Source organism: Cavia porcellus, unplaced genomic scaffold (assembly GCF_034190915.1).
Source record: "Cavia porcellus strain 051 isolate PalLab524CR breed Dunkin Hartley unplaced genomic scaffold, mCavPor4.1 scaffold_4, whole genome shotgun sequence".
NCBI lineage: Eukaryota > Metazoa > Chordata > Mammalia > Rodentia > Caviidae > Cavia > Cavia porcellus.
In genome coordinates this window covers 57258577-57275067 of record NW_026947487.1, presented here as the reverse complement: position 1 = coordinate 57275067, position 16491 = coordinate 57258577, and the positions used below count along the sequence as shown (strand labels likewise).

The window sequence follows — 16491 nt, the reverse complement described above, 5'->3', positions numbered from 1 at the left end:
GTTTTGCATAAGTTATAATGTGGATTCTGTTGAGCGTGGCAAGCCTTTCAGGGAGATTGATGACTTCCATAAAGTTGCAAGAAAACATTTCTCCTTTGTTCACAAGGGAAAAGAAAAGTGTCTAATGGATTTGGAGTATTAAAAGAGTGCTGGTTTGTACTGTAAACCAGGGGAAGTCTAAGAGTAAATACTAGACACCAGAGGAAATGGATTAATTGGAAATAGAAGCAGTCAATTCTTAGTTATGTGAGCATGATGGCTTATCTGCGGTAAGAGAGAAAAGAAAAAAAGAAAGAAAAATAAAATGAAAAAGGAAGGAATCCTGCTATTTCACTTTCCTGCCTGGCTGTCTGTCCTCATATACTCAGGGAATTGAAAGTCATTTTAATAACCCAGAGCAATATAATTTGGAAGGTAATTCTGCTGTGGCAGCTATAAAAAAATTACAGAGGGCAGGCCAAAGGATATGTAATTAATTTTTTCCCCATTATTCACAGGTTGGAATTCTCTATACCATTAGAAATTTGACTTAATGTAAAATCATGAGCCAGATCCCAAAAGCCAATACAGAACTCCTGCCTGAGGGACTATAAAACTTGGGGAAACTGCTGAGTCAGCACCCGCGCTCCCAGTCAGAGTCAGGCAAGAAGCATCTCTCTCCAGGAGACTGTAAGTGCTTGGAGAGCCTCTGTCTGGACCCATTAACAGTCAGAAGCTGGGTAGAGAAGGGCCAGGGGCTGCCTGTTGGGGCTGCCCGGTTAGCAAGTGCTGATTTGTTCTAGATGATCCTCAGGGGTTCTGCAGGTACCATGTGAAAATCCTGCTTCTTACTGTGCTCAGCAGAGCAGGGTATGTATGGACATAGCTTCTTTGCCTCAGTTATGTGTGTGAAAAACCTCTTGCATGCTCAAGGTCGTAGAGAAAGTGCAAGGTGCCCAGGAATAGAACTTACTCTTGCTGACCCAAATTGGAGAAAGGCTTGTTGCAAGGACACAATCCTTTAAAGCAATTTAAAGCAATGGAGTAGAGCTGTGGCCAGAATGGGCCAGTGTCGATGTCCGCTCCCGGCCGGCAGGAAGGACACACGACAAAGTCTGGTAGTGGACAACCTTTTCTTTTTATTTTCCTTCTCCGTACAGCCTGCCCTGGGATCGCTCCCAGCCGAAGCCTCCTCTGGTCCGCTCCCCGCGGCTCCTTCCGGGCTTCGCTCCGAAGCCTCTACCGGTCCGCTCTCCGCGGCTCCTTCTGGGCTTCTACTTCCGGGCTTCTTCTTCTCCCCCAGGGGTGGCACCAGTATATATACGGATACAGTGTCCAATCATGTTAAAGTGAGCAAGGCAAGCTGATTGGCTAACATCATCAGTTGCCAGGCAGACTATATTGTTGAGCGGGTTGTTTACGCGGTAAGCAGGAAACTAACATATTCGATGGGAGGGGTAATCTACCCCAGGCTTTGCTCTTTACCACAGGCCGCACGTCCGCCAAGTGAGGCGACCGGGCTCGGGGCTGCGGCTCCCAACATCTCCCCCTATTTTATTTTTTATGAATGTGCGCATCGTAGCCCTTCCTGGACTGGGTGCAGAGGCTTATGCCCTATGTGTAGGTCCACCGTAGGTCCTTGGCTTAGACCCTGGTTGGCCATGCCATGGTCTGCCAAGGCCCTGAGGCCCTCGTCCTTTTTCTAGGGCCAGGCACAAACTGGACGGAACCTGGATGCACACAAGCTTGCACTCATTTCCTCTCCGTAAAGAAATCCCCTCGGAGAGAAATTTAGACCTGGGCAGCATCTAACAGTCCAGCGGCTTACGTGCAGGATGGGGTAGGGCCTGGCTTAGGTCGAGTCGTGCTGGGGAGGCACGCTCTTACCCGTCATTGACTCACCTACCCTGCTGTGTATTGTCACCTTATGGAGGAGAATGAGGGATGCCCGCCATATCTAGACTCGGTCGTGGGCCAATTGAGCAAGCCATGCATATGCCTGAGGATCTTCTTGTCCATTTCGGGCTACCGCTATTTCTATTCATCTTATTGGTTGGTCTGTGATGGATCTCCAGTAGGGCAGGTCTGATCTTCAGTCGAGGGCTTTGTTGCCCGTGTCAGTCTCTCCGGTATCCACAGTGGTTCTCGTCCCGGTTCCTGTGGGAAAACACAAACCGCGCCTCGGTTCCAGCTGACCACTGGATCCGGGCCCATCCATTGTCCTGTCATAGATAACCGCGCCTTTGGAGGCAGGCCTTGGCTTACTCCCCCTTTTTGTTTTTTATTTTTTATTTTTTATTTTTATCTTTTTCGTTTTTTTTTTTTTTTTTTTTTTTTTTTTATTGGTACCAGGGATCGAAAATCCCCAGCCCCCGTTTATGCCGCTGAGCTAAATCTCTAGCCCCCGTTTCCTCGACCGGCGTTTTTCTCAGCCTGCTCTGCAGAGAACTCTGCGTACCAGGCTCGCCAATCCAGGTAACTGCCCGAGGGCAGACACGCCTTTGCCAGCTGAATCCAGTCCGCGGGGGTGAGGGGCCCAGAAGACAGGTTCTCCAGCATGGCAATGGTGTAAGGCGCAGTCGGCCCAAAGGTTGTAACTGCATTTTTAAGTTCTCTAATCTGCTTTATCTCAAAAGGCTCCCATACATTGCGTCCCTGGCCCATAGCTACTTGTACAGGAAATATCCCGTAGGGGCCACTATCTATCCCAGGTGGATGTACCTCATGAGACAAGCGTCCCCCCTGCCAAAGCCGCCTGTAAAAATACCGACCCGCCGGCGGCGGAGCATAAGACAGCGGCCGTGATTGGGCGGAAAATGGGGGCCCGTGCATCACTTCCTGTTCTGGCGAAAGGGGAGAGAGCTCCCAGGCGGCCGCCTCGTGGCGAGGAATCGCCTCCGGAAACGGCCCCCAAGGTAAAGAACCCTGCGACTCCTTATCGAGCGATTTAGGCTCCTGACAGCTGGTCTCTTTGGCCTCCTTGCCATTCAACTTTCCCTCGTCCTCGGAGTCAGACGACTCCGAGGCTAGAGCCCCGTCCTTCTCCTTAGCATCCTTGTTCCCCTTGACGGACCCCTCTCGGGAGCTCCCTGACTGGGCCTGCTCAGATACCCTGCGTACTTTTGTAAGCTCTTGAGAGCTTTCTCCACAACCACCCTCGCTCTTAGTGTTGCTACCTAACATGTTTCCCATCTTTTAATATGTTACTCACCGCGTGAGGCCCAAGGAATCCGCCACTTACGCGTGAGCCTGAGGGGAGTCTAAAAGCCCTGTAGGTGCGCGCCACCCAGAGCCCAGGCTTATCCCCAACTCACCTGTCTCGCAGCTCTGTACTGGAGCGTTGTCCACTTCCACGTCTCGGGGGTGATCAGTCCCCGGGCGGGCCTCCAAATGTCGATGTCCGCTCCCGGCCGGCAGGAAGGACACACGACAAAGTCTGGTAGTGGACAACCTTTTCTTTTTATTTTTCTTTCTCCGTACAGCCTGCCCTGGGATCGCTCCCAGCCGAAGCCTCCTCTGGTCCGCTCCCCGCGGCTCCTTCCGGGCTTCGCTCCGAAGCCTCTACCGGTCCGCTCTCCGCGGCTCCTTCTGGGCTTCTACTTCCGGGCTTCTTCTTCTCCCCCAGGGGTGGCACCAGTATATATACGGATACAGTGTCCAATCATGTTAAAGTGAGCAAGGCAAGCTGATTGGCTAACATCATCAGTTGCCAGGCAGACTATATTGTTGAGCGGGTTGTTTACGCGGTAAGCAGGAAACTAACATATTCGATGGGAGGGGTAATCTACCCCAGGCTTTGCTCTTTACCACAGGCCGCACGTCCGCCAAGTGAGGCGACCGGGCTCGGGGCTGCGGCTCCCAACAGGCCAGAGCAGGCTTGCTCCTTCCTTCTTCTTTTTCCTTGTCCTGCTGTCCTTCTGGTCTTCTCTCCCTTCCTTTCTCTCATGGCTAAGTGAGGCTGGACCAAATTTTTATGGCCCTGTACACATGGTCCCATAAAAGGTTGCATGTGGACCTTACATTTTGACTGCAGTCTGTGGCTGCTACTTTAAGTAGAAGACTTTGCTTCTGAAAGGGGATGTTGAACTTTTAGAGTTAACTTACTTAATTGCCAACCCCAGCAAATAGTGTTCACCCATAGTTACCAACTGCTAAGTAGGTGCCAGGCATTGTGCTAATCACTTTATGTGAAATATCTCCTTAAAGCCTGTTGACAAGTCTAGCAACTAGGTATCATAGCATGCTATGAATTTATAACTGGGATCATGAGCCTTAGAGAGCTTCAGCAACTGTCCAATATCCCACAGCTAGTGCGTGGAAAAGCAAGACCGGAATCTGGGTGTTTTGGCTGCAGAGAACGTGCTTTTAACTGCAACACTGTGTGCCCTTGGTTTCACAAAAGGCTGTTTAAAAAAAGAATCTTTCAGGTGGAAAATGGCAGTCTCCAGCTCAACAAACCAGTTTTCTACAAGTGCACAGATGAAAATAGTGGATTAAAAAATGCATGTTGTTAGCTAGTGCCTGGGGATCCTCGCATCTGCGGGATTTCTTACCTGTTTTGTCTAGAATCTTCGTCTCTCCCAGATCCCGTGCCCACACCGCTCGCCTCCCCGGGGCCACCACACATTCTCAGGATCCTGTTAGAAAAACTGGTGCTAAAATGTTGCTCAATTTTAATTACACTTCCCAGCATCTTGCTGTCAGCTGCCCTTCTGAAATTGTTTTAATTGAAGTTCCATGAATCCTGGTGAGTTCAGACGGAGTTCATCTCTAAACCCATCCTGATTTCATTAGAGATTTGATCTTTCTTTTTTCACCAATAAAACATTTATTATCGTTATCTGTTTTGCAACCATTTTCTTTCTCCAGAGGGGGAGGGGGTGGATCAACCTCACTGTCATGCCAATAAAACTAAGGAATCATCTGTTGATTTTTCTGGCACACAATCCCGGTACCATATTAAGATAATAATTATATTCATTTTAAATGAAGGCAACCCTCATTCAAGAGGATCGTTAAGCCTGCAGGTGAATATTTATGAATTAACTACCTGCAGGGCTTGGGCAAAAATCATCTTCCTGAACACCGGTAGCATTTTGGGGTTATTTTGTGTCTAGTAGAGGGGACACCAGGGCAAGTTAATAGCTGATAAGGGCTGCTCTTAAAACCTTTCTTAACGGGAAATAAAATTATATATGAACCAAGTAATGTAAAAGTAAAGCCTTACCCAAAAGTAGTTTGTTGACCTCTGTGTGTTAATAATTAACAGTTAATTACTGTTAAATCACCATTGCCCAGCGTTGGCCAGGATTACAATTTACACTCAGGAATCAGGTCCTAATCTGTATTTGAGATTATTTGCTCGGTGACATTCCCTACTAACCAATACCTGTCTCCTGCCTGGCAGATTGGAGTCACGATGTTTTTGTTCAGATTTCAGCTGCTGCTCCTTCTAGATCTTTGTTTCATGTATTTAATATACTTAAAATGCACTAAATGACAGTTTATAATATCATTATCTACAGTTAAAGATATTATAACTTCAAAAATGAAAAGAAAGTGTAGCCATATGTGGAAATGGTCTGTTTTGTGCCCTTTTAACCTTTCTCCCTTAGAGTTCCAACCGGACCAGACAGGCAACAGTACAAAAAAATCACAGGTCTGCAAAATCATTTTGCTGTTTTATCCCACAGTTGTCGCGAAAGGAAACTGGGTTATTTAGACAGTAAATAACAACTGAAGACTAATTCAGCTTTTGCTTTTTTTCTTTTATTTTGGTACCAAGTTCCAATATGTTCTTTATTACATGGTTTGATAATTCAAGGATGGCTCAGCCAATCCCTACTGCCCCGCCACCGCCTCCCCCAGCCCCCAATAACATGAGAGTTGATTTAAAACTTCACTCTGAGCAGCCCCAGGGTTATTAGGAACAGTGTGGAAGGAGTATGGATTAGGTTTAAAAGTAATAAAAAAGTAGACCTGTTGGTTAGGTGAAAAATTCACTATCAGATTCCTGAGTGCAGCGTTCCTTTTCATGTGCAAACGGCACTAAATGAGGCATTTAATTCAACAAATCCAAAGTTCTGATCCGCCAGAAATAGAGACTGGGTTAGTTCAATTTGTAACAAACGATCCTCGTATGATCAAAGTCCTGAGCGCTGATTTCAACATGCTGCTTAAATTAGTCTAACACCAAAGTCTTTGGCTCGGAGACAGTATTTGGAATGTCTTACCAGAGGAGAAATTCTTTCTCACACATGGTTCTAATATCATGCCGTGCCAGCTTTGCTTTTTAATGGGCTGACAAGGAGGCGCACTGCTCACTTTCTGACTCCAGAAAGTTCTTGTGCTGTCACCCGCAAACCAGCTAGGATAATTTTTCCTTGGCTTCCTTATTAAAGACTGAATGAAGGGATTGTGTGGCTTTCTTAATGTCACTTGGTCTGTTTGCCATAAATTTAGGTGCTCACGATGAAAGCTGCACTTATATTTCGCTGGGAAATGGAATCAAGGAGCATGCACCCAGGCTCACAATAAATAACTAAGCGTGAGTTATTAAGTGAATTTCATATACCAGGGCCTTATTACATCAGCAGTTTAGATAATGGCTTCTGAAAAAAATATATCTACGTGTTTCATGGACAAAGTGTGGAGGTGGCAGGGCAGGGGGCATCTACAGGGTGCCAAGGTACACAGGCGGAGCCAGCTAGGGTGAGAATGGAATAGGTGCTATTTGAAAAATAATAAAATATTTACATTTTTTAGGTACTGTTTGCCCTTTTAGCTCAGCAGGGAGGCTTGCAGGCCTGTTGGCCAACACAACAAGCATTGCTACAGGCTTCCTGCCTGCGATTGTTTGTTTTTTTACAGAAGGAAGACTTGGGGTTGTTTAGACTGTGAGCCTAATTTTAGAGGATGATAATTATGTTGCTGCTAAACCACATATTTTCCAGAATTTGTTGCTCCATAGAAATAGCTTGTACATATGTCCAGCTTGACTGGCAGCCAGCCTGACGCCAGGGCCTCAGTTCTTCACATCATCTTGGGGTCCTCCCAGCGACTGGGACAGGGTAGCATAATAAGATGGAGTGGGCTGAGAATGGGGAGGCTGGGGGACTGGGCTTGGACTCCCATTCTATCCACCACGCAGTTGGTCTTAGGTAGGTCACATGAATTGCAAGGTAGTATCTTCTAAAGTATGTCATTGTGTAGGATGCCAGGATCAAAAATGTTGGGAGTCTCATGATCCACCATTCATGTAGATTCATCTTCTGGGTTGTCTTTAGCTCAAGTCAATCCTACATGTCCTTTGTATTTCTCATTCTCAAATATACTTTCTTTATGGAATAAATCAAAAGTATAGTCAATGTGCCAGTTACTTATGAGGTAATTTCATGATGTCTGTGTCCACTTGAGACTAACCCCATCAGGCAGGTGCTATCTGTCTTCTGATGAATCCCTGATACCTAGCACTCAATAATGATTTGCAAAGTTACTAAATGAAGACAGGGTTCTTAAATTTTAATGAATGTTCAAGCCAACTGGCTGGCAGAAGAGGACTCATTGAAATAAAGTTCAAATTCAGCTGGAGTAGGGTCTGGGACTCTACATTTCTAATGCAATTTGATGTTATATTTTGAACAGCAAGGGTTTAAGGAGTTTAACTGCATTTAGTCCTAAATGTACTTAACTCTGTTTACCTTTTCCTGATGTAACACCTACTAGCATCAATGAACTTAGCCTCCTTTTATTCACCCATAAAAGAGCCTACAAGTGCTTTAAAGATCCTTGTGTCTTAAAACATAAGAACTTCGAGGCATTGCCGGGAAAATGTCAGTGAGCCAGCTTTGAGGGGGCAGAGGGGAGCACATCCAAGCACATGACCTTAGGAGGCACATGGGCACAGGCCGACTGGGAGTTCAAGTGACATAAAAAGGAAATGGTCTTAGTCTAGCTGAACTCTTTTGGCGTTGTGCTTTCAGGGAGGCAACTAATTGTCAAGAGCAATTCCTTCCCAGTTTTCTGAGTCGGGCATGCATGCTGGGCTGATGGGACAGTTCCTGTGCTCTGAATTCAGGATGATACAGATACAGTGAGGTGGGGCAGCATGGACATAGCTGAACTGGTGAGCATGTCCAAGAGGACACCAGCAGAAGAATACATGCATGTGAAATACACAATGCACTCCAATAACTCAGCCACAAGGAAACATAAACTTTAAAATGGACAAAATTTTGAACAAAGAACTCACCAGAAAAGGTGTGCAAATGACAAATAAGCATATGAAAAGATTGACATCATTTTTAGAGAGGAATTGCAAATTAAAATAACAATGGGATATCACCACATATCTGTTAGAATAATCAAAATGCAAAAACAAAACAACAGCAACAAAAAACACAACAGCAACCAAAAAGACCTAAACAAACTGACAGTACAGATGCCTGAATGTACAATAGGAACTTTCATTTATTGCTGATATAAATGCAGTGTGCTGCAGCCACTTTGGTAGTTTCTTAAAAAGCTAAACAACCAAGTAGGGTGATAGTCTCCTGTGGCTCGCCTAACTCTAGGAGGCTGAGGCAGGAGGATTCCAAGATTGAGCTCAGCTTGGGTAATTTAGTAAGACCTTGTCTCAAAATAAAAATTTTAAAAAAGGGACTAAGTATATAACTCAGTGTGAAATTCTGGGTTCAATCCCCAGTACAGGAGAAAAAAAAGCTAAATATAGTCTTACTATGTGATTCAGGAACTAAACCCCTAGATATTTGCCTAGCTAATTTAAACATATCTTTATACAAAATCCTGCAGCTGAATGTTTCTGGAGTGACTTTATCAATAACTACCAGACAAACATGGAAGCAACCAAAATGTCCTCCTGTAAGAGAATGAACAAACTATTATCTATCCATAAATATTATTCAGCAATAAACAATTGTCTCTCAAGCCACATAATGACATGGGTGATTCTTAAATGCATTGCTAAGTGAAAGAAGTCAATCTGAACTAGCTTACTTTAGACGCAGGTGGTTATTATAGACGTTTAAATACATACATGTATATTCATAAATTAGCATATGTACATGTATCTCCTTGGTTTGTCTGGTGAAAGATCTTAGAGGGATGAGACTCATATCTGTTTATGATGCCTGTATCTATCTAGTATCCATATCTCTTTTTGTTCCATGTCTCATGCTCAGATCTTGGTTGCTAGGTTGATAGAACTAGGGCTGGGAGAAGTGGCTGACTGTAGGACACTCATCACAGGGTAAGAAATACAAAAGTTAAGGCTGGAACATCTTACAAAGCAAGAAAGTGATTTCAAAAAATAAAATAAAACAGAAGCAAGCAAAACCAGTCCATACTTATCCACTAAATCCATAATAATAGGCTGTCATAGGTACGGAGGAACTAGCAGAATTCTCAAGGGCAAGAGATATGGTAATTTGAGCCACAAAATTAAACAATATTGGACTGTCCCTAAGAAACACCCATGAGTCCAAGCTGCTATAAAAAATGCTTGAATGAATAAATAAATGAGAGACACTAAGTCAATCTTCTGTATGGAAAAATTAAAACATTTCATGTGGATTTAAGAGAGTATAATTCTTCACTTCTTCAGCATAGGCTGCACGCAGTAGTTTTCTTTCAAAAAGCACAATGTGAGAAGGGAGGAAAGACATAATTTTACAGAGGAGAAACACGACAAGCGTACTTCAAGCCAGGCGGTCAGGTCAGCATCAACAGTGACAGATTGTGCTGATAGCGTATACCTTTGATATGGTGGGATAAGGGGGATACTTTGCCTCTGTGTTCTTCCTCTCGAAATGCACTACCCCAGCCTCACACAGGAAAAGGTCAGACCAGTTCCATTTGAGTGACATTCTGCAAAACGTAGTCAGTACTTCTTAAAACTGTCAGGTCATTGAAATGAGAAAAGTCTGAGGAACCATCACAGCCAAGAGAAATCTAAGGGAAGAGGATGGTTCAGTGCAGCCTGGAATCCTGGATGTGGTCCTGGAGCAGGAGAAGGACATTTGGGGACAACTGAGAGAATCCTAAGGCAGTGTGAATCTGAGTTAATAATATTGTATCAATAATTGTGACCACTCCGTCATACTGATGTTAAGATGTTAGTCACAGTGAAACTTGAGTGTGGAATGTACGGTTTCTATACTATTTTCATGATAATCCTGCAAATTCAAAATTAAAATTTTGTTTAAAAATTCATCATCATAAAAGAACAATGCCAGTTGGAATTGTCTTAGAAGAATGGAACTAACGGGAGTAGGTAGTCTGTGTCAGGCACTGTGTTCCTCCCTAAGCAAAGGAGGTTTTTAATCTTTACAAGAGCCCTGTGAGTAATGTACTATAACCCACACTTTGCACATTTGGAAAGGACAAGGAAGATAGAAGAGATAGGAAAATAGTTCAAGTTTAGGTAGCAATCATGAGGAATTCTACAAAGCTTTGGGGTTTTTTTCCCTTTCCAGAAAAATGCACAAGAAATTATCAAACATACTACGATCTCCACCCTCTTTACCAGTTGTGTTGTGAATGGGAATTGGAAAGTATTTCTGCTCAGTATCTGGAAGTTTTAGCCAGGACTTTCAACTAAACATCTCAATGAAGAGCCCTTGTAATTGGATTTAGAGTGGTGGGGAGCACCTGACCTAAACAGAACAGCAAAGATTGGGGAGATTCTGGACACATGATGTTTCTATTTTCTGTTTCTGTATCAGAGTACTTGAGTCTGAATCATTTGTAAAGAAAAGAGGTTTATTTTGGCTCCCAAATTTTGAAATTCAAGTGTCAGCATCTGCTCAGTTGCTAGTGAGAGCCTTGTGCTGTTTCTTGCAAGGCAGAAAAGTGGGAAGAGAAAGCTGAAGTGTGCAGAGAGAGAAAGGAGGAAACTCTCCTTGAGAGTTAATCCATTCCTGTACAAAAAGCACTAATCCATTCATCAGGGTTTCACGTGCAACCCAACAGCTCTTAGAGGTCCTCTACCTCTCAACACTGTTATCTTGGCAACTGTATTTCAAGACAAGCTTGGAAGGGGAACAAACCCATCTTGAGACACAGCACATGCAAAGGGCCTTTCTGGTTCTGTACTTTTATTCCAAAGTGTCTCTACCTGCCTTATTCCAGCCTGTCCTCACAGTGAGTGCCTGCCTGGCAGTCCCTCTCATCTTCACTCAGCCAGGTCCTTCCCGCCATGATGCCTTCACCTTTGCTCCCTGCTTTGTCTGCACGGAGTAGGACCTTTGGGGACCATGAATGACAACCAAGAGCTGAGGAGAAGATACTCTGTGCGATTCAGTGGGGCAGGAAGGGGTAAATGTGCCCCAGGTACTCGAAGGAAGGATGAAGGAATCCTGTGGGGCCTCTGACTGGGACAGCTGCCCTCCTGTCTCCGGGGTTCTCCCCAGTAGAGGCTGACTGGGGTAAGGACCTAGCTGTTGGGTTGGGAGTGTTGCTTTCTATTGCTGGCTGCTGGTGTGGTCCCCAGTCCATGCCCTACCCATAGCACTGGGCTCAGAGCTTCCTGCCCAGGTCTCTGTCCCATCTTGCAGCTCTCACAGTGATGGCTGCTGTCTTGGGTGAAGAGGCCCCACTCTATGATATTCTGACACTTTGGGAACACCACTCAGTCTCCAAAGGGCCTTCCCTCTCCATCGGACTCTGATGCTCACCTGAGCCTTGACTTGAACTCACCTCCTTACTGTGCACCCTCTGCTGTGGCAACTGTGCTGACTTTAATGAAAGAATGGAGATAAGGATGGGTAACTTTCTTTTTAATAATATTCTTCAAAACATGAAAAAAATGAAAGTAGTTATAGAGTACTCACCTTGCTGAATGCATGAACATTTTCAATGGCCAAAGAAGCTAACAATCCTGCTTCCATTTCACATCACACAGAACGGACTCCACAGAATGTACTCACTGGAGCTAATTTTAGAAAACAGAAGCCTGTGATAAGAAAATATTTGTGTCTCTTATTCATCTGAAATAGGTGGTGGTGGTGGTGATGATAATCAGCAAATCCTTTTTGCTATTCAGTTTTTTTAATGGTGGGGAAGGTTCCAGAGCAACAGATTTCAATGTCTTTCAATCTGCTCCTAGGAGAAAGAATCCAGAGACACCTTGGGTCAGATAAAGCTTCTCTTCTCCTTAAAAAGGCCACTTGGATGGGGTTTAAGTGTCTTTGTTCCCTTAACTCAAGTTGCAAGAGATACACGTCATTTCAAGAAGTATGGAACTAATTGAGGAATATGTCCAGTTCTTGTAGAGGTGAACAGGGCAGATAAATAAAAACTCCATCACACATAAATCTTTGCTCCCAACATCAAAGAAGCAGGATCCTGCTAAGTGTATTTGTATAATGCAGTAATTTATGCAAAAAGCAGCTTTGATAAATGTCCCCTAATTTATTGTCATGTATCTCAAATCAAAGTCAAACATTTATAGCCTGAGCCTGAAGGAAGCCAGGCCTCAGAGAGCCGAAGGGGTTTGAAGTAGGTAAAGCTATGTTGGGCAAAAGGTTAAACGGGGTCTGCTTTGAATGTTAAGAACTTTCTACAGAAACAGCAAAAGAAAGAAGGGACTAGTTTAGCTTCTAAAGATAAAGTGAGTCAGAATCCTCAGATATTTTTCTTTCATGGAGAAACATGATCCATGCACTGAACTACTCTTAAGAGGACAGAACAAAGGACACATCATCCTAATGTGACATAATAATAATAATAATAAGCCATCTTTTATTGTATTCTTACTACACAAAACATTTGACATTCATTTTCTAGTCACTTGTCATACAACTCTATCAAAATAGGCTTGCCACCTTGTTTTACAGCTGGAGAAACTGAGGCAGGCTGTGGAATGCAAAGTTAGAACAATCTGGAGGCAATAGAGATATGCTCATGGCACAGAGATGTTGACTGTTTCTCCTGATGGAGTTGCTTATTTCTTTCAGGATCATTTGTTTCATAGGTATAAAGGGAATGTATTCCCAAAGGCAAAGATTTAGGTCTTATTTGTCATAAGGAGTCCTGGATTCAAGTCCTATTTCTATCGATTTCCAGCTACATAATTCTGGACAAATCCTTAATACTCCTGAGCCTCAAAATGTCCATCTATGGAATGAAAACCAATCCCAGTGCCTACTGGTGGGACCGTCACAAGGATTAAATAATATGACACCTGCTAAGTACATGGCAAGACTTTAGTTAATGGATGTTGCTGATATATAATTTGTACTGGTAACAGTTTACCATGCTAGGCCTGGAATGTAAAAGAACACACTGTTCCCAAAACTAAACTCTGGGAAGCAGCCATAATTCTAAGATATGAGAAGATGAACCAGCCTGTCTAAAGCGGTATTTTTCATTTTCAGTCTGAAGAACTCACCCATGATCCCTATAAAATAAACTTACAATTCCAGTAGTAGCATAGCCACAGACAGCAGCTGTTTAAGAGGTTTTACTGCCCATCTGGTTGCTTGGCATGGCTTTAGGCTGGTTCGAGGAGAGAGGGCTTTGCTCTGTGATTTCACCAGCTGGTAACTGGTATTGCAAACCCGTATGCAGCTCCCTGCCTTCTGGTTAATAAAACTGAGACAGGGACAGACTTGCAAAGGGCAGAATGTTTTCCCCACCCAAGGGCTTAGCCTCCAAGGTTTGGACTATGATACTGGGCTGGTTTCTGTCCAAGGTAAGGCCCTCAGCAGTTGTAGACTCACAATTCAGGCTATGTGTGGGTTTAGAGGGGCTTGAGGACATGTTTGCCTTCGACTTGTTGGCTTTGCTCAGTTCCGTTGCAGGGACAGTGTAGGAGGACGAGGCTCTTCCCACCCAGATGGTGGTGGGAAGTCGTGCCACTTGACTTTTGCAACATGCTAACGAAGAGCTCCCTCTCCACTTGCACTCATTTCCAGAGCTGGGGAAAGAGTCTTCAACATGGAGTCTGGGCTGCACAGGATTAGCCCAGAACATAAGGCTCTTGGAGAAAAAACAGAACTGGAAAACTCATCTCCTTGGGTTCCAACCCCAGAAGATGCTTCTTGGTTATAGGAGCCTCAAGTCCCTTCCTTGAGTGTTGAGCACTCTCGCCCATCCCCCCTTATCTGTAAGATGGGAATTAAGAATGCTGGTTATCTCCCAGAACTGGTGGACACATGAAACCGGCAACCTATGAGAGTATCTGGAGGAGATCTGGCATGTGATAACTCTTCTCTCTCTTGGCCTTAGTTCCCATATTCTTATAAAAGGCGGGGGGCTCACTTTCCACCTGAGAGTCGTCCATTGATACAACCCTCTGCCTAACCTTGGGGCTCTGGGTGCTAAAAAGAGAAATCAGATGCAAACTTGCACATGACTTCCTTCTCAGCTCTGGTGTCTGTACAAAAGTCCCTTCCAAGGCAGTTACAGAAAGGGAGGATGTGACACTTTATCAAGGCCACTGGTTGAGGCCTCTGTGAGAGGCTTATCTGGAGTTGGGCACCAGGAATGCCCCTGGTTCCTGAGAAGCCACCACTGGCCACTAACTGCCATGCTGTCTGCAGACTTCCTGTGCCTGGTGTCCAAGGGAGGTGAGAAGGGACCTATCCCTCTTTGTTCCTGGTCCTGGGAGAGTCCCAGCCTTGTCCAGCTAGTGCTCCAGGGCTTAAAGTATCCCTTGGTCCACATAAGGGCAAGTGTCAGTGGAATCCAGGCATTGGTCCCTACCGTGCAAGTGGCCTAGAAAGTCTGATTTTGATCTCAGTCAGCACCAACACTTGTTCTCCAACTCTTTCTGCTCCCATCTCTACCTTCAAATGCATCCCAGAAAATCATCCCTCCAGGGCCCTCTGCCAAGATTCAAAGGAAAGTGTGGCCTGTCCTGTGGCCAGCAGAGAAGTGAGCTACCTGACCTCCAAATGTGTATCCTGATGGTCACCATGTACAGACTCTGGCGACAACCTGTGTGTCTGTGCCTCTACCCACCCTTCACACTGAACATCCCAATTGAATGAAAAAGAAGAGGAAGAATTTCAAATTATTATTATTAATAATTTTTTGGTTTCCTTTTATGTCGGTTGCTTTTGGTTTTATTCTTAAATTCTTTCCTATACTTGGAAATCTTCCTTTGTCTGATCTGAGACAGGGAGCTGCAGTATCCTTTGTGAAAATTAGAAAATGATGCCCTTTCCAGGAAGGCACATGGCTTCTCAAGTGCTCAGTGGCTGTGCAAGGAACACGGTGCCCTTTTCCCTGAGCAACTTCAACTTTCTCAGGGTGCCTTGCTTGGTAATGGTCTCAGAGGCTGGGTTTCAGTCCTCCTTCTCTCTACAGCCATGTGCAATTGTTATAGCGTGAATCTAAATTCACCCCACCCTGCCCAAGCTTCATGTGCTCATAGGTGGAACTTTTCAGAGGTGGCTAGATTGAGGATGTGTGCATATGGATTAAGGGTGTGTGACAATTAAATTACTCCACTGATTGGTTTATTATAGTTCTGGGTATAGACAATAGGAAGACTCACCCTTGGTGTGTGTGGCACCAACCAATCGGTTTGCAGCCTGGAGGGGATAGAAGACTGTCTGCTGTTGCTGCCTCCTGCCTACCATGTTATGGACTGTTTCTTCTCTGTGATGCACCTCTGCCGTGTTGCCTTGGATCCAGTGGACCATGGACTGAAACTCTACAAACTGTGAGCTAAAATAAACTTTTCTTCCTTTAACTTATGGGTATTAGATAGTTGGTCTCAGCAATGATAGAGTGACTAAGGCAGCAATTTACACGTCTGTCTGTGGTCTCCAGGTTCCTGGGGCTCCCTCATCACCTGGCCTCGCTGCAGTCTTGGGACTATTGCCCTCCTCTGACACAAGCATTTTCTAACTCATTGTCCTTGACCTCTTTATAATATGGCTGCTTTAAATTAATGTCCCCAATCAGTGTGGAGATTCCTAAAAAAACTAGGATTGGAAGTTCCATTCAACCCAGCTATTCCCCTGCTGGGTATCTTCCCAAAAGAATTAAAAACATCATACAACAGTGATATATATATATATATATATATATATATATATATATCCATGTTTATTGTAGCACAGTTTATAATGGCCAGATCTTGGAAACAACCTGAGTGCCCATCAACTGAGGAATGGATAAAAACGATGTGGTATTTCTATATAATGGGAAACTATTCAGCCTTGAAGAATGAGAAACTGGACATTTTTATAGGTAAATGGATGTGCCTTGAAAAATTACTTATTAATCAAATAAATATGTCACCCATGGATAATCATCACATTGCTTCATTAGTATTATAAGAAAAAAACATGTATTTTGTCCCAGAGAGAATGACTTCAGCCAAGCAATGAGTCAGACCACACCTGCCTTCACTTTAACTAAGCCACCCTGAGTCGTTTTGAGTTGGCTTCTGGAAGTTGTAAGAAATTTGTGATGTGCAATAAGGTTTGGGTTTTTTTTTTTTTTTTTTGCATGTGGATATCCAGTTGTTCCAGTATATTT

General features: G+C 44.2%; 1 protein-coding gene across 1 annotated transcript; it reads right to left on the bottom strand.

Annotated features, from left to right (window-relative positions):
* Positions 1-1089: 1089 nt before the first annotated feature.
* LOC134475715 (igE-binding protein-like) lies at positions 1090-12028 on the bottom strand. The gene is made up of 2 exons (XM_063247091.1): positions 11829-12028; positions 1090-4616 (listed from the first exon to the last, which is right to left on the bottom strand). Exon 2 carries the CDS (start codon positions 3169-3171, stop codon positions 2377-2379), a length of 795 nt encoding a protein of 264 aa, XP_063103161.1. The 5' UTR covers positions 3172-4616; positions 11829-12028; the 3' UTR covers positions 1090-2376.
* Between the last annotated feature and the right edge of the window lie 4463 nt (positions 12029-16491).